The sequence below is a fragment of the Monodon monoceros genome, unplaced genomic scaffold (assembly GCF_005190385.1).
Source record: "Monodon monoceros isolate NGI ecotype Baffin Bay Population unplaced genomic scaffold, NGI_Narwhal_1 Super_Scaffold_20, whole genome shotgun sequence".
In the NCBI taxonomy this organism is placed as follows: Eukaryota; Metazoa; Chordata; class Mammalia; order Artiodactyla; family Monodontidae; genus Monodon; species Monodon monoceros.
Genome location: NW_021703777.1, coordinates 30,506,318 through 30,532,019, shown reverse-complemented (window position 1 = coordinate 30,532,019; position 25,702 = coordinate 30,506,318). Strand labels below are relative to the sequence as shown.

The 25,702-nt window shown below is 41.9% G+C and overlaps 1 protein-coding gene across 4 annotated transcripts in view; it reads right to left on the bottom strand.

The window, feature by feature from the left end:
* The window catches only part of FAM160A1 (family with sequence similarity 160 member A1), a 277,730-nt gene that overhangs the window by 14,654 nt on the left and 237,374 nt on the right, over positions 1-25,702 (bottom strand). For all 4 annotated transcript variants that reach the window (XM_029234817.1, XM_029234820.1, XM_029234819.1 and 1 more), the window contains 3 exons: positions 19,623-19,790; positions 14,103-14,182; positions 3,408-3,598 (listed from right to left, as the gene is read on the bottom strand). In XM_029234817.1, coding sequence (XP_029090650.1) covers positions 3,408-3,598; positions 14,103-14,182; positions 19,623-19,790 — 439 coding nt within the window. The remainder of the gene's footprint in view (positions 1-3,407; positions 3,599-14,102; positions 14,183-19,622; positions 19,791-25,702) is intronic.

Here is a 25,702-nt window from a genome sequence, read left to right as displayed (position 1 = left end):
AACATACAAAACCAATCTGGCTGGTCAGATACCTGCCATCACCAACAGAAGTCTGTTACTTGGTATCAGTCTTCAGAGAAACGTGAGCTAATGGAGGCAACCTCTCAAGTTGTTGGGAGTGAGACAGGCTGGGACCTGGGACCCTTTGCTGCAGTGCTGCAATGCTTGCACCTGGACACACCTCTCCTCAAGCAACAAAATACAAAGAAACTGTATGGGACTAAAACTAACTGCGTGCATGCGCAGTTGGGGCAAATTCTGGACCCAAAAGATACAAAGAGAGCAAAAAACCCAACTGCCACTTTTGAAGAGCCTGGAGCAAAAACAGGGTGTCGGGAGCAACAGCAGGGTACTGCACATGCCCCCTGCACACACCCACCTAAGGGGTGGGCGAAACACCTAAGCCAGCCCTCCTGCCTGACCCCTGGACCCGCACTTACCCTCACCCCGTATAAGGAGCAAGCTGGGCCTCCACTCAGGGAGCCAGCAAGCAAGGGAATCTGTTGTTTGCTCTCGCTCCCGCCCGTGCTCCAGCAGGAGACCCAATAAAGCCTCACCTGAATTTCTTGTCTGGCCTCTGGTCAACTTCTATTGATTGGGGAAGGCCAAGATCCCTGGTTGGTAACAGGAGGATTAAGTTAGGTAATATATCCAATATAGTACCTGCCACTGAGTAGGCAATTAAGAAGATTTTGATTTTGACTCTAAAGTGGAAAGCCTATATAACCCATGAATTTGGGAAACAGATTTTCTCTAGAAAACCCTGGGTTTTTTGAAAAGGCTGTTCATTCATTCTGCCTTCCTGGGAATTATATGTACCAAACAGTGACTTAAGATAAAGTCATATTCACTCCCAAAATAGCCCTTTTAACCTAAGAATGATACCCTGACTACCTTTGATATTAAAAGCTCTCAACCGTGTAACTGAAATAGGTATGAAGACATCTGCATTTAAGTTTACATTTTCCTTTAGGGAACAAAAAAAAGAACTCAGACAAGGGAAAACACAAACTCTACCATTTCTTAAACATCTACTACATGGCAGGTGCTTTCTCAGTCAGTGCTATCTAATTTAATCCTCACAACAACCCTACATGGAGATACTATTTTCTCCATTTACAGATGAAGAAATTTAGGCTCAGAGACAATGATCACCCAACAAGTCAGTGGCAGAGCAAGAAATCAAGCAAAAGTTGTCTTACGTCAACCTCTCTCCTTTTTTCGTTCCATGCCACACCTTTCAACCCTATTCATTGTCTAAATCTCTACCTGACTGGGCCACAAGTGAACCTTTAAGAATACACATTTTCACGTCGTTACGGTGGACATAATCCATTTTTTACAGCTCTACTTTTAAAAGTTTACCTCTTATCCACTTTGACTACTGATAATATTTATTTAGCACCTACTACATACTAGGTAGTTTTCTAACAGCTTTGTATGTCCTACATCACTTATTCTTGGAACAACCCTTTGAGGAAAGCAGATGAGGAAAAAATCTTAGAAAGATCAAGTAGTTTGCCCAAGGAAGGAGCAGAGCTGAGATTCAGAATCCTAGCTCTTAACTACCACACAAAAATCACATTATCTATCTACCCACCTACCTACCTGTGTAACCACCTATCCATCAGGGCACTCAGCCACCGTAAGGCAACCTCAGAGAGAGGAGAGCGGAAAGAAATGGAATTTGGAATCAGAGGACCTGTGTCCTCTGTGTAACCTTAAATAAATCAACCCCTCACTCTGAGTCTATTTCTTCATCTACAAAATGGGAATACTGTCTTCAAAGGATTAAATGTGATAACACAGGGAAAGAACGTGGCGAGTTGCAGGCACTCAACCATCATATGTTTAACCTGAAATTTGAATTCTGCAGAAAGGTCAGCCACAGACTCATTCTTAAAACAGCTTTTTTAGTAAACAAAAAAGACATCAATTTTTAACTACGCTTTTAAAAATGACAGTTGGGTAGGAAAATATAAGATATGCATACTAGTTTACCTAACAGGAAAATATACTGAAAGTACAGCCTGTTACACTGCCACATAAAGTATTAATTTCCACGATACACTGTATCTTTATTTAAAAACTAAGAATCAGTAAGACAACCTTAATTTCTAAGAATTGCATTTATACCAAATACGCTGATGTTCTCTTAGTCAAGTAGCCCAGCTCTTAGACAAAATACTTTTTATCGAAGAGGACTAGAGCTGGGTGGACAGAATGACACTGTTTGGGGGGATATCAGAATATAGATTGGAAACACGGAAGTCAGCACGAGGCCGGGACCATTTCCTAGTGGTCACAGGATAGGCAGACCCCTCCTGAGCTGAAGCAGCCTTCTGATCACCAAAGACACACAAACGCCCCTTTGCTGCCTGCCAGAGGGAGGGCCGCGGTTGACACGGGGGCCATTTAAATTTTACTTGGACAAGATCAGCTGTGGCTGGTAAACACCACAGGGTACTGTGGCTTCTGGGACAATAAATATTTATGAAAAAGCCCTCATGATGTCAATCAAATGAATCATATACTTTTGCCATATCAGACATTTCACATTTTAGAATGATATATCATTGGCAGGCAAAAGCATCCACAAACAGGTCCCTTTGGAAATTAAAATAAGGGCTAATTCTGTCTCAGCTATAGCCACCCTCCACACCCTCAGCCCCATTTTGTTTAAAAAGACACACGGGTACACTATTCATACTGGACTCTGAGGATGGCGCTAGGAAGCCTAGTTAAAATAAAGGTCTGGGAACACTGAGTAGGTAAGAGCTGGGTACGTCAAGGAACACTGATTACCAAACGTCCAGAACTCTTTACAAAGCAGAAAAGGACCCCCAGGTGGTCAGTCAGAAAAGAAATGGGACTCACTGCATCATTCCCTGTCTACCTAGAGACAGACACATCCAAGGAGAGATGGAATTGGGCATCCTTTTGTTTAAAGATTATCCCTCGAGAGGTCCTCCCCTGACAGGCTGGGACCTGGGACCCTTCGCTGCAGTGCCTGGGCCTGGACAAACATCTCTTCGGCTCCTCCAGCAACAGAATACAAAGAAACTATATGGGACTAAAAATAACTGCGTGCATTCACAGTTGGGGCAAACTATGAACAACAAGATACAAAAAGGTGAAAACCCAACTGCCACTTCTGAGGTGTCAGGGGCAAAAGTAGGGCCCTGCGAAGGATCCCTGGCCTGACCCACCAATTCGCACCCCCCTCACCCCACTTAAGGGACCAGCTCGCTCCACCTTGGGGAGCAAGCAGGGGAAGCTGTTTCTTGTTCTCCCGCCCTCGGGCTATAACACGAGTCCCAATAAGGCCTTGCCTGAATTTCTCACCTGGCCTCTCTTCAATTTCTATTGATTAAAGGATCAAGGACCCAGGTCGGTAACACTCCTACCTGGACTCTCATGCGTGCACTTTGACCAGAGAATATAATCCCTCTCTTGGTTCCCAAGCGTCAGGGTGATCCCGCTGGAGCAGCAGACGGGGGTCAGGGCGAGCAGCCTGGCCGCAGAAACAGAGTAACAGTCTCTCTCCTTCACAGCCCACCTCTGACTCAGCATCATGTGATTGCAAGGGATCAGATACCTGGAAAGCCAAAAAGGGCCAGCGTTCAGTGTCTGCAGGTCCGTTCCCAGTCCGCCACCGCCTAAGCCACGATCGTCACAGCCGGGGTGGCTCATCCTCTCCCCACTCTCACTCCAGCCATCCCACCAGCCCCCAGGGCTCACTCCCGTGCTTAAAACTTGTCAAGGGCTTCTTTCTTCTGGCGCAGATTTAAGGGCCTTCACAATTTAACCTCCACAAACTTCCCCATCTTTTAATGGATCCGCTATCCCTCTGTGCCTCCGGGCCTTTGCACCTACCCTAACCGTCCCCTGCAATGTGCTTTCCCCTCCCCCTGCCTGACAAATGCCTTGTCATCCTGCAAAGTCTGGCTTCAGTGTCCTCTTCTCCGGGAAGGCTTCTGGGCTTCCTACTCCAAGATGGAACTACTCTCTCCCTCCACTATGCTCACAGCCTTCTACTAAGGCACTACTACTAGAATCACAATCATTTCGGTGTCTGCCTTCTCAACATAATGTGCTATCAGAGCAAGCGCCTCCTTCAAGAGTTTTGTCTCATGATCCCGGAAACTCTGGCTCAGAGTCGGTACTGAGTGACAGCAGTTGCACAAAAAGGCAAAGGGACCCGTCATGGTGCGAACCTCCTCTCATATTCTCGCGTGTGATCATGAGAACATATTGTGCTACAGGCGTTCCATCACCAGTTCCAAAGGGTGGGTGTGTGTAAGGCAGGGGCAGGATGTCCCCACCCCACCAAGCAATCAATGGTCCAGACATGAAGGTGTCCTTCAGTTCTGCTCAGGCCTGACGCTGTCTAGCCGGAGATGGCAGCGCACCCCACAGGTTAAGGGTTCGGTCCTACAAGGCTTCCCCTGACACCTCCAACATACACACGCACTTCAGACGCCACTCACAAGTCCAGCTGTCACCTGTGCTTCCGACTAACCGGCTATACATCAGAGGTGCCAACGACCCCCCTCCTCGGGTTCGATTAATTTACTAGAGCGGCTCACGGAACTCAGAGACATTTTACTTACCAGGTCGCTGGTTTATTACGAAAGGCTATAACTCAGGAACAGCCAGATGCAGAGATGCACGGAGCAAGGGTGGGGAAAGGGCGTGGAGCTTCCATGCTCTCTCCAGGCTGTCTCTCTCCCAGCGTTCACCAACCCAGAGGCTCTCCAAACCCGACCGTGGCGGGGCTTTATGGAGGTTTCATTATATAGTCATGGTTGACTGAATCACTGGCCATTAGCGATTAATTCAACCCTCTCCCCTCTCTGCATATCAGGGGGGTGGGACTCAAAAGAAAAAGGGCACAGACCAAATACATATTTCTCCTTATAAAACACAACATTACAGTGGCCAAGGACTCACCGGGGAACACTGGGTCCAGTTTCACACAAAACACTTTTGGGTGGTGAGCAAAGCATCTCAGGATCATTATGAAGCTGGAGAGAAGAAAGCCTGGGCAATCGTTTCTGACACACTTGGAGCACACTAGTGGGTGTGTACTAGTGGGTACAATAAAGTGTGTTTAAATGGCTTCCTTTCCTAACAGGGAGACAGACCATACTGTTTATTTAAACAAAGATGGCACAAATGGGATGGAGGCCTCATGGCCAGAGCCGAGGGTCCCACGTCTGTGCAGGAGCCAACGCCAGAGACCCCAAGCCCGTAGGCGAACAACCACAACCTTCAATAAACCAGAGTGTTTTTGTTTCTGTATTTAGCTTCTGAGACAGAGGCAGTACACAGGAAAACAAGCTGTGATGACGGATTCAGTGAAAAAGAGAAAAGTACAACTTCCAGGGCATGTCTTGAGGCCAGTAAACATTACGCCATCTCCCGCAGCTCCTGTTGGTCCAAAAGAGGAAAACCTATGTTTGCATTAATGACTGAGCCACTGCAAGTGCCTGAGTCAAGGAGGAAAAGAGATTTAATTCTCTTCAGAGCAGTTTACACTTAAGGTCTTAATAATGTCCATGGTATAAAATGACAAACTTGCCACTTAACATTCTGTTCTCAAAAAATAAATCAAACCATGCCTCATTCAACCCAAACCTTAGCTAGGCGGCCAGGTAAGGGGGTCCCAGTCTCCCCTCCCCGCACTCATGGGCATACAACACTCACACACACACACACACACACACACACGCACACGCACACGTGAGCCTAAATCCCTCTCCCTAAGATCCAGACACACCCCGCGTGTCTGATGTGGCGGCATCTATTTGCATAAGTTCAGCTGCACGGGAGTCAAAGGTTCTAAAAACAAAAAGGAAAGATTGGAGCGGGGCGGGGGAAAAGAGGCCAGATCTGTTCTAACCCTTAGCCCAGCTCTGGGGACTTGTACCTGAGCCCTACTGCAGAAGAAACGGATCCTGCAGGTAGAAAATGAAGGACCTCTTTTCACGAGGATCTCTGTGAGCAGAGATGCTTTGTTGACCAAGAGTGAGGCAGAGGAGAGAGCCCTTCTCCCACCTGTCTGAAGCCAGCGCAGCTCTGGCCCCTAGAACACTCAAGGGGGCAGCGCCGCTCCAGCACCTGAGCGCCATCCCCGTCCCCAGCACTCTCGGGAGGGGCGGGGACATGGCAGGGACAGAGGGGAGGCAGCACCAACCAAAGGGGCTCAGCAGAGATGATGCTGCGGCAACTGTCATGATCACGAACACACGTAAGGCCCCTCCCTTGGGACCCCCCAGAAGTGATGGCTGACGCTTTGCAGGGGGCCACGGTCTTACATGAGGAGTGGGGGGTGAGAGCCAGGAAAACCCATCCTGTTGTTGTTGATGTGAACGCTTCTGCTCTCACAGGCAAGTGAGGCTCAGGGAAATTCAGATTACACAGGATTTTTTTTCAGGGTTGAGAAAAAAATTTTATTTATACAGCATACATATAAGTTAAAAAGTGGCAGAATGTTAACAATTACTGAATCTAGATACAGAATACATGGGTGTTCATTATACTATTCATTCAAATTTTCTACATATTAAAATATTTCATAATAAAAAACTGGAACATAATAAAACTAAAAGGGGCCTAAATGCAATGAGGTACCCAAGAACAGGTCCCTGAGACAAAAAAAAAAAAAATACATTAGTAGAAAAACTGGCGAAATCTGAATAAAGTCTGTACTATAGTTAATATTATTGTATTAATGGTAATTTCCTAGTAAATGTGCCATGGTTATATAAGATGTTAAGGGGAAGCTGGATAAAGGGAACTCCCTATACCACCTTTGCAAATTTTCTGTAAATCTAAAATTATTCCAAAATAAAAAGTTATTTTTAAAAGGGGGCAACCAGTATATAAAAGCTAGAAGTTTTCATTGATTGTTTTTTGACAGAATACGTGAAATAGGACTACTTGTTAATAACGCTAGTCAGTCAATAAGGAAAATAAGTGATCAGTAACGCAAAGCGTCTGACTGTAGGTCTTCCAAGAAAGGAGAAAGGACTAACGAACAAGAATACAGTGCTTTACCATGTACAGATCTTTCACATACATTCCACTTGCCCCTCACAACATCGCTGTGAGGTAGGCAGCACAGATATTATTCCCATTCAACAGATGAGGAAAGTGAATCTCAGAGCAATTAACTGATGTGCCCAAGGTTCTACAGTTAGTAAATAATTTGTATTCGTATCAGTCTTTGGCCTAAAAATTCAGCACCCCACCTCCCCTCATACTTGCCTACCTACTTCACGGGGATAACGAAGATAAAATGAATTCAATGCTAGAAAAATACTTTGAGGGAAATAATTTTCCATGATGTATGGCTCATTCCCCTTCTTGTCCCAGCTTGTGCGTAAACACAGAATTTTATATTGCCTCTGTTCTGTGTTCAGCCAAGCAACTAAGTAAGACAGGGGAGCAGTGTGATCCTCTTTCAAGTTATACAAATTACAATCAGGGTAACTGCTATTATAGCAAGTTGAAAAACAACGCAGAAAGGCCAATGTGCAACTACACAGGATTTATTGTACCCTTATTTTCATCATTAATTATTCAAGAAATAAACTGCTTCAATGCTTTTATATACTGCAGGAACTCAATGACTGCTTACAGCTCAAACAAAGCATATTTCATGATTTACGTTGATATATGTAGATTTCTACTCTTTGTTTGAAGTACTAAAACAAAATGGAACAGTGGATCAAACCTAATAAAGCTATTTATCAAATATCACCAGTGGGTAGCTTGAAATTATATTAGAATAAAGAGTTACTGGGAATTTGCAACTCTGCAAACACATGCTTTCAGTAGAAACTAAGAACTTTCTTCTGAGTAAATCAAATAAAGGGAGATTCCCCCATAGGTTGAAGGAGGGGGTTCTGTAAAATTGGAAATTGGAGAGTCAGTTCAAATGAATAACACCCCTGTATTCAAAGCAGTACTCTACTACTGTGCCTTTAAAACGAAGGATTATCCCAGAGGGAAGAGTGGGAAAACCGTACACTGACCCTCTGTCTCTCCATCATTTACACAGAAAGATTAGAAACAGAATAAAGTCAGAAGCTCCCCAAACGTCAAACATCAAATACGCCACCATGTATAAAACAGACAGCTAGGGCTTCCATGGTGGCGCAGTGGTTAAGAGTCCACCTGCCGATGCAGGGGACACGGGTTCGTGCCCCGGTCCGGGAAGATCCCACATGCCGCGGAGCGGCTGGGCCCGTAAGCCATGGCCGCTGAGCCTGCGCATCCGGAGCCTGTGCTCCGCAACGGGAGAAGCCACAGCAGTGAGAGGCCTGCGTACTGCAAAAAAAAAAAAAAAAAACCAGATAGCTAGTGGGAACCTGTGGTATATATAGCACAGGGAGCTCAGCTCGGTGCTCTGTGATGAGCTAGATGGGTGGGATGGGAGGCAGGGGGAGGTCGGTCCAAGAGAGAGGGGATATATATATACATATAGCTGATTCACTTCATTGTACAGCAGAAACTAACACAACATTGTAAAGCAATTATATTCCAATAAAAAAATAATAAAGTGGCTGTCGATAGCAGAAAAATCACTTAGGAATTTAGTACAGATGTCTGTCATCCAACTATCTTTTCATTTCAACTATATTTGCCTGGGGTGGGATTTTATTTAAATTCAGGAAGCAGTAAATATAACCAGAGACTAATAAATGGCTTTAGAGGCTCAGATTACTCAAAGCCATCCCAATACAGCAGGAAAAATATATTCCCCACATTGTCCTCCCTTTTTGCATTATTTCCCCAACCCTCTGCAACCCTGGGTCCATTTTCTATTTTATTGGATATTACTCATTGAAATAAATCACCATCACTTCTGAAACAATTCAGTGATAACCAATCAATAACAAAGGACACACGTTGCCTACTGCTACACTGACAATAAAGACAAACCAAACAAAGCGGTGAAGTATGATGAAGTAAGCAAGGTGCTTCTTAAGAGATGATGACAACCTCAGTAATGTACCAACAGGCAAAAATCTTAAAAGCAACCTTAGTGAATTTCAAAAAGCTCGTTTGTTTTTCAGAGATATTCTGGCTGTGTTTCTCCTATTCATCTTACCCTAGACTGGCATTTTTTCTCCCCTCTCCTCCAGACACCCAATGCCCACATAAGATGGGAATGTTCCTGAAGAGAACAGGCAGCTTCTCTTCGAGCAAAACAGCCTCTATCTGAACACAACAGGCGAAGCAGTTCATAAACCTGACAAATGACCAGCACTTCTGAAAGAAACACCCCAACCAGAATATTCAGAAATGGCATTCAGGGTATTAAGCAATTAAATGTTGCCTAAACTGGGAAATGCCAAGAACATGCAGTTGATCTGTCACTTCACTGCTTGTCAGCATTTCCTGCCTGCCTTAGGCCTATCATAGGTCACATCCCTGGAGGTGGGCAATTTCTCCTTAGTTTTCTGCTCCCTTAAATAGCCTCTCTTTTGGGGGACCTTATTTCAACTTACTTTTCTAATATTTTGCTAAAGGAAATAAACAGATCAGTTACAAATGGATTATCACTTTGAAATGTCAATAATTAAGAGTATTTGCATTGCAATAAAAATTGATGCAGTTTATTTACCATGGAGCAAATAACTTCATTAAAAGGATTCACATAATCTTCACTGCTCTATTGCCTCTCAGATCTACAAGTTTATCATGTATATTTGAATAACTACAGTGGCAACAACAAAAAGGACAGGTTATAAATCTATTTTTTAGGTCCCTTAAAGTTTAAATGACTAGATAAATAAGGATTTTTCATTGACCTTGCTTTTGGTACAGATTCTAAATCAGAAAAGACATTGTTTTCATTACAGTAACCCCCCGCCCTTATCTGTGGAGGATACATTCCAAGACCCCCAGTGATGCCTGAAACCACGGGTAGTACTGAACCCTATATATATACTATGTTTTTTTCCTATACATACATACCTATGATAAAGTTTAATTTATAGATTAGGCTCAGTAAGAGATTAACAATAGCTAGTAATAAAATAGAACAACTATAATAATACACTGTAATAAAAGTTATGTGAATGTGGTCTCTCTGTCTCTCAAAATACCTTATTGTGCTGTACTCACCCTTCTTGTGATGATGTGAGATGATAAAATGCCTATGGGATGAGATGAAGTGAGGTGAACAATGTAGGCCTTGTGACGCAGGCTGCTATCGACCTTCTAACATGTAAAGGAGGACCATCTACTTAAGGTGATCCTGGATCACTGAGCCATGAGGATGTTGATGGCTGGATATCAGGGGCAGACGATGTCAATGGCTAGGGATCCTGGGTGGGACGGCGTGAGATTCCATCACAATACTCAGAACAGCGCACAATTTAGAACCTATGAACTGTTTATTTCTGGAATTTTCCATTTAATATTTTTGGACCACAGTTGACCTTGGGTAACTGAAACCTCAGAAAGTGAAACCGCGGGTGAGGGGGTTCTACTGTAGTTTAAAATGTATTTTCTAGAAAATTCCCCTCTCTTAAATTTGTGTAGTGCTTTACAGTGTTTCAAAACATTTTCACAGATATCACCACAGTTGATCCTCCCCAAAATCTTATGGGATAGCAAATTCCAAAACCAGAATAGGTCAAGGGATCCTAACTGGATTCGTTACACCCCATCACTCCAGCCACCACTGTTCATAGCCTTGTTCTCATATTTTTAAATCTCATTATGTCTTTCTGCTGCAAATTTAGTAGTAACTTCTTCAATCTTTCTTCTAGTTCATTAATTCTCTCTTAATCTGTATCTTAAATTCTATTTATACCAAACACTCTGTTTTTCATTTCGATAATTACAGTTTTTACTTCTAAAAACCCCAGTTGGTCTTCAGATCTGCCTGTCATTTTTGCTTGATTATCAAAATGCCATTTTTATTTTAACAGAAAGTAACAAGTACTGGAGAGGATGTGGAGAAACTGGAACCCTGTGCACTGTTGGTGGGCATGTAAAATGTGCAGCTGTTATGGAAAACAAAAAAAAAATTTAAATAGAATAACCATATGATCCAGCAATTCCACTTCTGGACATATACACAAAAGAAGTGAAAGCAGGGTCTTGAAGAGAGATATTTGTACCCCCATGTTCATAGCAGTGTTATTCACAACAGCCAAAATGGTAAGCAATCAAAGTGTCCAGTGGCTAAGATTCCATGCTCCCAATGCAGGGTGCCTAGGTTCGATCCCTGGTCAGGGAACTAGATCACATATGCTGCAACTAAAGATCCCACATGCCACAATGAAGATTCCACATGCCACAACTAAAACCCGGCACAGCCAAATAAATAAATAAATATTTCAGAGTGTCCATCGGCAGATAAATGGGTAAACAAAATGGAGTATAAATAACGTAACATTATTCAGCCTTAAAAAGGAAGGGGATTCTGACACCTGCTGCAATATGAATGAACCTTGCAGACACTGTGCTAAGTGAAATAAGTCAGTCACAAAAAGACAAATACTGTATGAGGCAACTTACATGAGATACCTAGAACAGTCAAATTCACAGAGACAAAGTAGGACGGTGGTTGCCAGGGGCTGGGGGAGGGGAGAAACGGGGAGTTAGGGTTTAAGGCGTGCAGAGGGTTTGTTTTACAAGGTGAGAGCAGTTCTGGAGATGGATGGTGGCAACGGTTGTACAATATTGTGAACGCATTTAATACCACTGAACTGTACGGTTAAGATGGTAAATTATAGGTTCTGCGTATTTTACTACAATTGAAAACACTTGTTAAATGTGCGGGGCGATCAGCAGTTCAGAGGACAGAGACCAGGAAGCAGAGGCTTCCTGCGTGTCTACCGCGTGCTGACCTCTGACCTCTGCACCCCCCCACCCCCACTCACTCTTCTCAGATTCCCCCAGGCAGCGCAACAGAATTAGAAATACAGGAAGTATTAAATAAAGGACAACTACTATTATTATAGTCTCACCATCATCCTCATTAAGGAAACAGAGAAGAAACTCAGGCTCAGAGCGCTGGACCCATGGTTACGCCCAGCACTCTTTCCAAGACTCCATTCAGAACCTGCGACCACGTGCTCTTCAGGTGCTTTCTGGGAAATGATGGGTCCTTACTCGCCCTGGAAGTCACAGCCCTGACTTGGATGCCTAAGTATTTCAATCACGAGCTGATTTCTTCACCTTCATAAGGCACAGGTCTGGGTCTTAAAAGATGCTTTGACCAGTACAACCTCTGAGGACAGTTTTTACAACAAGTACCGCCCTACGAGTAGACAAAGGCCACTGAACAGAAGTGTCCACCCCCTGGGCTCAGTCTCCCCTGGTGACCCAGAGCTGGGACTCCGGGCCAGGTTTCCAGGTCCACTGAAAAAGACAGCTGCTTTCCATGCTATCACAGAAGCAGCATTCAAGAATCTAACATTTAAATATAATCAGGATTTACCCTTGTTGGAGGCAAAGTCTGGTTCTGGGCAGTAAAAAAGGCTATAATGAGTTGCTCTGATGGATTTCATTCAGGCCTGCTAATGCACTGTCACATCAGTAGAGACTTGATGGGAAGTAAATGTAATCCTTTTAGGACAGATAACTAATGCTCTCCTGGACTCCCCAGGGTGTTCCTTTATGAGCGGATTTATTCTTTGCTAATGCCCTAAGATTAGCTACTGACGACCTGATCTAAACCCCTAAAAAGTCCAAAAGCTCTCTTTAAACTAAAAAAATTAATAGGTGATACTCTCCCATAAAAGAGTGACTCCGTAAGGCCACCGTCGTTCCACCCACCAGCCCCCTGTGGTATCTGCATCGCTCCCTTTTGCAGGACGCCACGTCTACACTGCAGCCTTCCTCAAACCAGTGGTTCTCAAACTTAGCCTCGTGTCAGAATCCGCTGGAGAGTTTGTTTAAAGCACAGCCTGCCAGGCCCCACCCACCACCACAGTTTCTGGTTCAGCACATCTGGAAGATGGCCAACGTGTGTTTCTCACGAGATCCTGGGGGATGTCTCTGCCGCTATTCCCAAGATCGCACGTCACCACCCCCTTACTTTTCCACAGCCACTTCTGTGGGAATGCTGGACATCCTCTTGGGATGCCAACTCCTCAGTAATTCTGCTCATGTCATGTCTACACCCCAGTGGGGACCAGGGGCAGCCCAGGTCTCCTCCCTCTTGCGCTGCTCTCAGCTCCTTCTACCCTTCTTCTGCCCGAGGAGGGGTCAAAAACAGGGTCTAAGGAATGAGGAGGTGGAGGGTGTGCCCAAGGACCTGGTTGGCTCTTTCCTTTTTGCTTCCACACCACCAGAGGGGAGTGAGGGAGCACAAGCCCTCACCAACTCTTTTCCTTCACAAAAGGAGATGCTTCTCTCAGGGACCCTGAGAAGCAGAGGCAGGGGCAAGGCAGGATTCGGTGTTCCTGAGTTTCCTGCCAAACGACCAAACTAATGTCGTCTTAACAGCAGTCCACTTTGACTCCTGACGCCTGTCTTCAGATACCAGTCCCTTCATGAAACCTTTCCCACCTGGACGTCTGAAGGACATACCTTTTCCGCCTTGTATACATGTATGTCCTTTTCAGTTCATCCCCTCTGTGCCCTATTCCCTTCTGAATTGTACACAGAAAGTACTCATTAAATATTTACTGAATTTAATTGAAACATACTCACAGGTCAGACAGTGAGCACTGTACCATTTCTAAAGCAAGAGTCATAGAAATTATACATCAACAGCATTTAATATTTAGAAAAGTTGTTTTCAAAAACGAGTCCCCTAAAAATGTACTTCAGGAGAAAGACATGCAGCTACGGACCAGAAGAGCGTTCATAATACTTCTGCAAGTTTCCAAACATTCTACGTATTCTTTCCAGGAGCACATGTATAATATAATGCATTTGGCCCCCTAAAAACTGTTAACAGTAAAACGAAAATTAACCTTGGGAAATAATGCAGAAATTAAATTGATTTGCTCGATGATTTTCTTTCTTAGAAGCATGGCCCTTACTTCACTTACATTACCAAAGAAAAAATGTAATAGCGATAGTGTAGAGCTTTCCTTTAAAGGGAACAAAAGATGGCAACTCACCTTAGAATTAGTTGTAACATCACATCTTCACAATGTAAACCGATGAGAGTTCTAAATAATGCCAGGGACACCACACAAAGCTGGGAAGCAAGAAAAATATCTATTTCAGATATTGGAAGGACAGCCTACTTCACACAGATGGTAAATAAATCAGAATTACAAAATAAAATGACCTTTTTTTTTTAGCAGTTTTGATTAAGAAAAATGTAGAATTACCCTCCTAATAAAATGCCTGTGCTCATATTTCCAACTTGTAAAGATCCAGATAAATATGTCCCCTACAACTCCCCAAGACACACACACACACACACCATCTCCTATTTATGTCATTTGTTTTCCTAGTTATTTTCAAATACGACACTGGTTATTTGCAAGACAGGGCTAACAGAAAATTGCATATACCCCAGCCATCTCTCTCTCTCCAGAGTCCTCAGCCCTAAGCCTTGGCTCTTCTTGCCTTATCCCTTGGCTTTGGGGCAAACATTCTCCCGGGTTCCATTTCCCATAGTGCTGAGGGATGATGATATACTTTCCTAGGATGTTCATTAAAAAACAAGATTTCTTGCAGTCTCTGATTTCCAAAAAGGAAAGATAAACTGTCCAACAGAGAAGGTTCCCAAAGGTGCATTATAAAATCACCGTGCCTTTTGGGAGTAAGCTTTTGCTGTTCCATCAGGCCACTTAAGTAATTTAGGCTCTCATTCTTTGTACAGGAGAATAAGGGCTAGCCTGTGTTCTAGGCAGGACAGGTGTACAAGCTGGTCAATGAAATCCGTAACGGTGTTGTAGAGAAAGAGCTGTACTTGGCATGCCCCAAAACATCTCTTGTGCTCAGGACAGGTCACACCTTACAGTTAGGAAGAAGCAAATACTTCATTCCGTTCCTTCCACGCCTTTGCACATGCTGTTTCTCTGCCTGGAATGTCTTCCTCTGTCTCCTCTGCAGGATAACCCTACTTATTCTCAAAGACTGACTGTAGGCATCACCTCTCCTAGGAAATCTTTCTTCTCTTTCTCCCAGGATTACCACTCAACACCCGCTTTCCCCAGTCCGAGTCCTCTCTATATGTTGCCATAGTAACCTGGGCAAATCACTGTCAAGGGTGCTCAGCACCCTGTATCTGTCTTTTTATTACTGAGTCCAGGGAGTTCATTATTCTACATACAAGTATCTTTTCAGACACATGATTTGCAAAGATTTCTTCTTATTTTGTCAGCTGTTTTTTCAATTTCTTAATGGTGTCCTTTGAAACACAAAAGTTTTTACTTTTTTACAGATTTTAGATTTCTTCTTGAATCAGTTTCAGAAGTTTGTGTCTTTCGCAGGAATAAAGACACAGACCTACTAGAGAATGGACTTGAGGATATGGGGAGGGGGAAGGGTAAGCTGTGACAAAGCGAGAGAGAGGCATGGACATATATACACTACCAAACGTAAGGTAGATAGCTAGTGGGAAGTAGCCGCATAGCACAGGGAGATCAGCTCAGTGCTTTGTGACCGCCTAGAGGGGTGGGATGGGGAGGGTGGGAGGGAGGGAGACACAAGAGGGAAGAGATATGGGAACATATGTATATGTATAACTGATTCACTTTGTTATAAAGCAGAAACTAACACACCTTGTAAAGCAATTATACTCCAATAAAGATGTAAAAAAAAATAAAAAGTAAAATTTTAGTAACTATGAAAAAAGAAGTTTGTGTCTTTCTAGAATTTGCCTGTTTCATCTACTTTATCCAATATTTTGGCATGCAGTTGTTCACAGTATTCCCTTATAATCCTATTTATTTATTTATTAACTACGTTTTTTATCAATGTATACAGATGTCATTAACTATGAAGAAAAGAGAAGGCATATTTATTACAAAAATCAGAATCATGGTTATTTCTGCAGGAGAGGGAGAGGGTTGTAATCAGAGAGGGCTACCAAGGGGCTTATGAGGTGTTGGCAATGTTTCATTCTCCCCTGAATGATGATGACATGGTGTTTTCTTTACAATTAAACTGTATATTTAGGCTTTATACAGTTTTGCTCTGTATGAATATTGTATCTCATTATAAACTCTGACAAGGCATCATTCCACTGGGCAGAGGCTGCAATAGTAGCTCTCTATGTCTGGTCCAAGTCTTCCCATGGGTACAATGGATATAATCCTTTTTAGTTCTATAAGGTCAACAAACAGTAATACCCCCTCTTTCATTCTAGATTTTACTAATTTGACTCTTCTCACTTTTCTTCTTAGTAGTCTAAAAGTTTGTCAATTTTGTCAACTTTTTCAAAGAACCAACTTTTTTATGAGGTTTTTTGGTTTGTTTTTATTGAATGAAAGATTCTTTAAATTCTATAGTACTTTATAATTTTCAAAAGTTTCACACACATTGATTCCATATAATCCCATAATATCCCTTTTTCCCCCTACCCCTATATTGCCCTTCCTTCCTTCCCTCTCCCCACTGGTAACCATGTTTGTTCTCTATATCTGTGAGTCTGCTTCTTTTTTGTTTTATTCACTAGTTTGTTGTATTTTCTAGATTCCCCATATAAGTAATATTAAGACAGTATTTGTCTTTCTCTGTCTGACTTATTTCACTTAGCATAATGCCCTCTAAGTCCATCCAAATTTTGCAAATGGCAAAATTTCAGCCCTTTTTATGGCTGACTAGTATTCCATTGAATATATATATACCACATCTTCTTTAAACATTCATCTGTTGGTGGATACTTTGGTTGCTTCCATACCTTGGCAAATGTAAATAATGCTGCTATGAACATTGGAGTGCACGTATCTTTTTGAATTAGTGTTTCTGTTTTTTTTGAACATATACTCAGGAGTGGAATTGCTGGGTCATATGGTAGTTCTATCTTTAGTTTTCTTGAGAAACCTCCATAGTGTTTTCCACAGTGGCTGCACCAATTTACATTCCCATCAACAGTGTAAGAGGGTCAAAGAACCAACTTTTTGTTTTGGTGATTTTCTATTGATTTTGTTGTTTTTCTAGTCTTCATTTCCTTAATTTCTGCTCTAATCCTTATTATTTCCTTCCTTCTGCTTGGTTTGAGTTTGGTCTTCTTTTTCCAGTGTCTTAAAGTAGGTTAGGTTGCTGATTTGAGGTTTTTCTTCTTTTTTAATGTAGGTGTTTATAGCTATATATTTCCCTCTTGGCAGTGTTATACTGCATCCCGTAAGTTTTGGTATGTTGTATCTTCATTCTCATTTATCTCAAAGTACATTCTCATTTCCCTTGTGATTTCTTCTTTGACCCACTGGTTACTTAGGAGTACTGTTTAATTTCCACATATTTGTGAATTTTCTTTCTGTCAATAAATTTTAATTTCAATCCATTGTGGCCAGGGAACATACTTGGTATAATTTCAATCACTTTAAATTCATTGAAAGTGATTATCACATGGTCCATCTTGGACAGTGTTCATTCCACGTGCACTTGAAGAGAATGTACATTCTGCTGCTGTTGGGTGGAGTGTTCTACAGATGCCTGCGCTAGGTCTAGTTGGTTTATAGCATTGTTCAAGTCTCCTATTTCCTTATTCATCTCCTGCCTACTTGTTCTATTATAAAAAAGTAAGGTGTTGAAATATCCCACAACTATTGTTGTATCTTCTATTTCTCCCTTAAATTCCGCCAGTTTTTACTTCATAAATTTTGGGACTCTGTTTTTAGATGCACATATATTTATAATTGTTATATCTTTCCAAGGGGTTGACCCTTTATCATTATAAAATGTCCCTCTTTCTCTCTAGTAAATTTCTTGTATTTTTTTTTTTAATTTCTTGTTTTAAAGTCTAATCTGTGGCTTATTAGTATAGCCACTCCAGCCTTGTTTTGGTTGCTGTTTGTGTAACCTATTTTTTCTATCCGTTAACTTTCAATCTACTGTTATCTTTGAACATAAAGTGTATCTCCAGTTGGCAGCAAATACTTGGGTCTTGTTTTTTATCTAGCCTGACAATCTCTGCCTTTTGATTGAATTTTTAATCTATTTACATTTAATATTATCATTATAGTTGGATTTATATCTGCCCTTTTACTTTTTGTTTTCTATATGTCTGATGTCTTTTTGTTCCTCTATTCCTATTTTACTGTCTTCTTTTACATTAAGTGAATATTTCCCCCATAGTAACACTTTAATTCCTTTAATGATATTTTTTACTATTTTTTTGAGTTACTAGTGGTTGCTCTAGACCTTACCATATACATCTTAATTTATCAGTCTACTTCAGATTTACACTAAATTAATTTTAGTGAAATACAGAAATGTTACTCTTATATAGCTCTATTCCTTCTTACCCCCCTTTGTGCTATTACTGTTATACACATTACATCTACATATGTTACAAACAATAACACTGTTAATTATTCCTTTACCTTTTTTTGCATTTTTAATGGAGCTTTTTTCTGAAGTATAGTTGATTTACAATATTATATTAGTTTCAAGTGTACAACATAGTGATTCAATATTTTTATAGATTATACTCCATTTAAAGTTATTATAAAATATTGGCTATATTCCCTGTGCTGTACAATGTATCCTTGTAGCTTATTTATTTCACAAATAGTAGTTTGTACCTCTTAATCTCCTACCCCTATCTTGCCCCTCCGCTTTTCCTCTCCCCACTGGTAACCACCAGCTTGTCCTCTACATCTGTTTCTGTTTTGTTAAATTCATTCATTTGTTTTATTTCTTAGATTCCACATGTAAGTGATAACACACAATATTTGTCCTTCTCTGTCTGACTTATTTCACTCAGCATAATGCCCTCTAGTTCCACCCATGCTGTTGCAAATAGCAGAATTTCATTTTTTCTGTGGCTGAGTAATATTCCATTGTATATTTATACCACATCTTTATCCATTCATCTGTTGATGGACACTTAGGTTGCTTCCATATCCTCGCTATTGTAAATAATGCTGCTATGAACATTAGAATGCATGTATCTTTACAAATTAGTGTTTTCATTTTCTTCAAATATACCTTTGCTTTTAAAACAATAATTGCACTTAAATAGACAGCCTTTGGAGAGAGGGTTGCAAAGGATTACACTAATGGTATAAGAGGATTCTCAAAGTTAATCAGAGCACCAAACTAAAGAATGACTACCTAAACTCACAACTGCCCAGACGTGCATTTCAAAACACTTATGGACAGAAATACGATCTCTAAATACCCAGACTTGATACACTTTGGTTCCCTGGCTTTACCTGAACTTAATTAAGCCCATATGTTCCCCTGTACCTTGTCTCCTCAGAAGCACATTCTGCTGGTTCTACAGAAGAAAGTGCCAACCCAGACAAATTGAGAAAAATTGTCCTATGAAAGGCAGTAACTCCCACCTCCCTGACAGAAGGGCTCCAGATAGCAAAACAAATTATCTAGTTCATCTCTTCCCAAATAGAAAAGCAATGGCTGAAAGAAAACAGAATATTCATACTTTTATTCCAAAAACAAACTCTCCTGAAATCTGTCTTGAGCTATAAATTCCCTTCCTCTGGGGCCTTCCTTACCCGAAATGGGGTGTTGATTCGGCTCGTGAGAGTATCTAGGATGTGGACGTTCTCATGCTGGTGCAACAGGATAAAACGGAGGAAGATCTCAAGTAGTGCTGGCTCAGAGATGCTACGCAGAAAAAGGTCCAGATATGCAGTTGTGGTCATGACCTCCTCCACAGTCACCTGGGACCAATGACAGAGTGAGCACAGGTGAGCATCCCCTCAGTGCTCTGATACATGCCTCCTCAATGGCCCCCAGCCTCACCGCAGTGAACCCATCAAGGCAAGAACATGCCTGCCACAAGAACACACTTCAGAGCTTCATCTGAAGCCCATAATCTATTCACATTCCACAAAACCTCATGCTGCTTCCGCCCTTTAATTCAGTAAGGGAAAAGCAAAGGCAGAAAGAAGCAATTCAAGTGTTCCAACGACTCTAATCACCAGATGCAGTTCGAACACCATCAAGATTTTAGCGTGTAATCACAAAGGAGAAAAAAAGATAATAGAAAGTATTTCCATGGTCAGTAAGGGATTAATTATAAAGCTCAGTACAACTTGTTTCATTATTAGTCATTCAATAAACCTTTATTGGGACCTGCTATGTACAGGAGCTAGGAACATAAGAACATATTTTCTGTCTAGGAAGTTGGGTTATATATATGCTCTAGCAAACAAAATAATAATATAATAAATAGCAAGTGAGAGGTCCAGACACAAAATGCTGCTGCACACAAGATGTTCAGATATGTTTCTGGAAAGTTGTACGCCAAATTTTTATAACTGAATAATATATATATAAGTATTATTTATAAAGTGCTATAAGAGTTTACTGCTTATGAAGTAACTGTGACTTCTTTTAATAATACAGATTACTATTTTCTATGTGGTGTGATTTTCCCACATAGTAAAACGTTGATCTTTCAGGAAATAGAACCCTCTGGACAGTCAAGTTTTTCAAAGAGCTGAGGATTTGATCCTTAAAGCATCAAAATTTTAATTTTACAATTTTTATTGGGAATATTTTAAGAGCTAATATACGTTTCTTCGTCCTCCTAAAAGCAGCATAGGGGTCATCAATTGCCTTGCCATCTGTAATATAGAAAGACTCAAACAGGGGTACGTGAAAATCACCAGGGAAACAGTCCAAAATTTCAGATTCCAACCTTATACCCTAGAAAGCTTAGAAATCTCCCCTGCCATGAGTCTAATGCACCTGATGCTAAATGAAACAGATGGTGATAATTTTTGAGTGATTACATCTTTTCTTTTCCAGTATTCCATCTTCTTTCTTCCTCCCTTTAAAAGTGTTAACTGTCACTTTATCATACTGTTACTGGGCCATTCCTTTAAAAATACATTCCTCTCCTTTTCTGCCTTCAAAATCCACAAATCGGTTTAGAAACCACATGTCCAGACCTGCTATATAAGTGTAGATAGGCCTTGTGTGGATGCATCTGTGCAAAAAGGCTTAAATTACTTTTACGAATTTCTTGGTTCTTAGGGATATTCTAGATAGATGAGTTCAAATAGATAAGATATTACCAAATCAGTTCTGTCTGTTTTCTTTATTCTAAGCACGGCCCCTATAGGACCTCTGAATCCACTCTCAGAATCTATGGACAGCTCACCCGGCAGTACCGTGAGTGGCCCGACACTGCGTCGAGCCCTTCGCTCCCCAGCTCAGAGCCAATCCTGTGAGCCCTCAAACACTCAACACACCCCTGTGTCATCTGGCCAACTGTAAAGGGCTCTCCGTGGCCCAAATATAGCAAAGGAAATAGGTAAGCATCAACTGCATGGCAGATAAATTACCTCGAGAAGAGTGCTTCACGTGGGCTGCCCTGCTTCTGAAACAAACTGCTCCTATCCTGTGTTTTCCCATGTTCGCTAGTCCCAGGCTCACGGCACTTGTAATACTGTCCTGGGACACAAGCTGTGACTTTTTCTTTATTACTCCAGCGCAATGCAAAGAGCCTAGCGCATAGAAATTACTTAATAAGCATTTCCTGAACAAATGATAATCCCCAAGGACCTAGCAATTTACATTTGCCAGAGTTGAGCTTAAGTTTTTAATTCCTCCCTCTTCTCTGCCTGAGATCTGAAGGCCCCAGTGAGTGGGGATATTTCTTTATAAAGACCTATAGAATAACTGATGTCACCAGTATAGCTAAGGGGGAAAGCCTTTAGGCAAAAAATCTAATTCCCTAACAATCTTGATCACTAGAAAACAACTTGCACTAATCATTCCAAAGGGGCCTTGCATGTAGTTCCTGCAATACTGTTTTCTCAACTTACCTATGGAGTGCTGCTAAGCTGACACGTCACACAGAATTCCAGGAGCTGCCTCTGCATCAGTGATGCAGCATGAGTTTTCCCCCTTAAGTTACGCATGACCTTAATAAGCTCAAAAGCACAGCAATAAACTCTTTAGAGTCTAAATCTCAGTCTTCAGGGCCTGGCATGAAAGAAGGGAATTAAGCATCTATTGTTTACTACTCTTAAGCTGGATAACTGAAAAGGCTTTTTTTTTTTTTTTTAAGAAATCCAAGCTGTCATTTATAAGCTAAGAGGATTTAAGAAAGCACTTGGAGGGGCGGCATTTACATAACATGCTATAAATATTAAAAGCCCAATTCTATTAAGCATCAAGTTGCAAAGTCTTTATAAATTGAGGTCACACTCATCTTAAACTAATACCCCAACCAAGAAAATCTGGTTCCATTCTCTATCCATCTCTTCCCTCCTCCATATTCTCAGAGCCCTTAGAAGCCTTTTATCCCAGAAAATCTTCTCCTGCCCCATTACCTTACTTCTCAGAAACTTCCTCTAATCCTCCAAATAGGTAACCTCCTTAGTGAGAAAGAGACTAGAGCCTAAGTGTGATCACTTGAAAGCTAACGATGAACCACCACGGGAAGGCGGCTCTGCTGGGAAGACTGTAAAACTCAGGTTCCCCTGACGCCCCAAAGAGCAAGTACCAGCAAAACGGGAGAGCAACCTCCTCCTCGTGGTCCCATTATGAAGGACAATCGGCTGTTGATGTAAGGAGGACCTTCTGCCTTATGGCTGACTGTCAATATTTATTGACCTGTTCTATAAAGAACTGCAGGTAGCTACGAATTTACATAGAAATTCTACTAGAAACGGTAAATGAGGTTCTACCACATAATATGCAATAATAAAGCTTAAGAATGCTAAAGCTTAGATATGTTCTTTCTTCTTAAAGGTAGACCGCAATGGCGGCAATGACCTAAGGAAAACTCGGTTCCCACAAACAAATAATTATCTTTGACAAGAGAGGTACAACCATGAACCCAAACAGGATATCTGTTTAGGCACTTTCACATGCTTCCTTGTCAGCCCAAGTTCTAGAATGGAGCTCTGACTCAGGTACTTAATTTTACTGCTATCCAGTCCAGTTTAGTCTATTCTTTGAAATCGTTTTCCTGGCCACCTTCTCCACCTCCACCAGCCCTTACCTGAGTCCTCCTTCATGCCAAGTGCCCTTTACCAATCCCTTAAACTGGTGTTTCTCAAACAACAGTTTGAGACCCAAAAGTGGGTAGTAAAATCAATGTATTGGTCCACTCATGGTTTAGACCAGATTCAAATGGAAAATATTAGAGTACACTGCACGTAGCATGAGTAACTACTGTTTTGTGAAACTCTGGTATACATATTTTCTTCAAACTATATGTAATACAATATATTATGTATGTGACTTCTTACATGTTCAATAAAAAAATACACACACACGCAAATGTATAAAATAAATTTCTGGCCATGAGTTACAGTCAAAACTATCTGAAAACCACTGAAGTAGTACTGCAGTAACCCAACAAATTCACAGTCCTTTCTGCCATCCTTTCCCCACCAGTTCCTTCTACTCCAGGCCATCACCCAGCATGGCCTGAATCTGGGTGAAGTGCACATAGAGTTGAGATCGGTTCTCTGAACAGAATTTACAGTCAGTCTACTCCTTTTTATTCGAACCTAAGAGCTCCAACAGTGCATTTTTATTTTTTAATGAAAATTTCAAGTTTCTCAGAAATGGACAAAATAGAGGTTTTGCCTTTTCTTTGAAAACAGAGGGTGAGTGGGAAGGGAGGAGTTGACACTGTGCGTCACATTCCACTTCTACAAAGTCAAAACTCTCTCAAAAGTGAAGGCTAGAACCAAGCCCAGCCGTCATGCCCACTTAATGCACAGCGCAGGAGGGAAACTGAGCATATAGACATCTTGACCTTTCTGTAATCAGCTCCAGTTGGGCAATTCCATTTGCATCTAAATTAGCACCAGAATCCTCGCTGTAATGGCAGGTTTATTGTCTGTCCTGAAAAATATATTTCCCACCTGCTAATTGTGTGTGTGTGTGTGTGTGTGTGTGTGTGTGATATCTAGTCACATTGGGACAAACAGATGGGTCCTACCTTCTGTCGCCCAGGGAGGTGTCAGCCAGTGGGATCAGGTGACTGTAGCACCCTCTCCAAGTTAGAAGCCACCCTTCCTTGGCTAGTCCTTTGGTGTAGAGGAGAAAACTAGACAAGCTAGGGTTCCTCTGGGTCCTCTGTGAGCCCTCAGCCCCAGCAGCTCCACCCAGAGAGCAGGAAACAAGGAGACCAGGGGTCCTCTGCCCACTGAAAGCAGCAGCAGGGAAGGAAAGATGAGGCTGGATTGCATGAAACAGGGGAACACAGGCTAAGATCCTTCCTACTGCTGCTAGAGAAAGACAAGCTAACAGACAGGCAGGAGGCATGTCCACCAAAGTGCTGTCAAGGGCGGCAGCTGGATGGGCTCTTCCCATGCATCTCCTTCCGTCCAAGGATACAGAGCACAAGGGACATTCAGAACAGCGGGAAGACAGTCACCCTGGTTCTCAGGGAGCGGCCCCACTGTTTCAGCCAAATTCATGACAGAAAACATTCAATGATTCCAAGTCTAAAAAGAGTCTGCAGTTGATGACTGAGGCTCCCTCCTGCCTGGCTCCTTCTGCTTCTCCACCTGCAGGCACTCACTGCATTGACCCCACTGCCAGAGGCAGGCAGGGGGCCATGAGTGGACATAACATCCAAAATCCATAAGTGCTGCTGTTCATTCCTAAAACACCTGAGGAAGGAGGAGATTACAGTGATGGCTACAATGACTTTAGCAACATATCTTTAGGAAAAGATGTTAAAAATAAAGCCAGTCTCTGCCTCTTTTCCCCAGCATTTCCTCAATGTTTCTGTAATACATTAAACATAATCATTAATTAAATCAATTAAATATTAATTGATTGACTAATCACCTATGATAGGGACTAATCTCCACCGGGGTGGGTGGAGGCTGGGAGCTCTTAGGTATGATAAACCTCTCCCTGGAGAAGTCAACAAATTATTTCTAGAGCCTTTCTTCCTATTCTATGTGTGTATAATCTGTACCCTACTACTTCATTATAATGTAACCTATCAGAGTATAATTCAATATATGATCTGTTATATTTGAACCACATCCAACAGAATTTTGTTATTGAAATATTCCAAATATCACTAAGAAAGGTATTTCATAGCATGGCTTTCAGGTCAGAAATAACAAAGAAGCTAAATATATTTTAAAATAAAATAAAATATATTTTAGCTTAGAAGCAGAGATCTGAAGAGTATTCCAATGATTATTTGATCCATCCCTTTCCTGTTACTAATTGTTCCAGAAAGATTCTTCTTAGTTGCAATACAAAGAACTACAAAGACAACAAGGGAGACCGTCAAGATGGTGGAAGAGTAAGACGTGGAGATCACCCTCCTCCCCACAAATACATCAGAAATACACCTACACGTGGAACAACTCCTACAGAACACCTACTGAATGCTGGCAGAAGACCTCAGACCTCCCAAAAGGCAAGAAACTCCCCACATACCTGGGTAGGGCAAAAGAAAAAACAGAGACAAAAGAATAGGGAAGGGACCGCACCAGTGGGAGGGAGCTGTGAAGGAGGAAAGGTTTCCACACACTAGGAAACCCCTTCGCGGGTGGAGACTGCGGGTGGCGGAGGGGGGAGCTTCGAAGCCGCGGAGGAGAGCACAGCAACAGGGGTGCGGGGGGCAAAGCGGAGA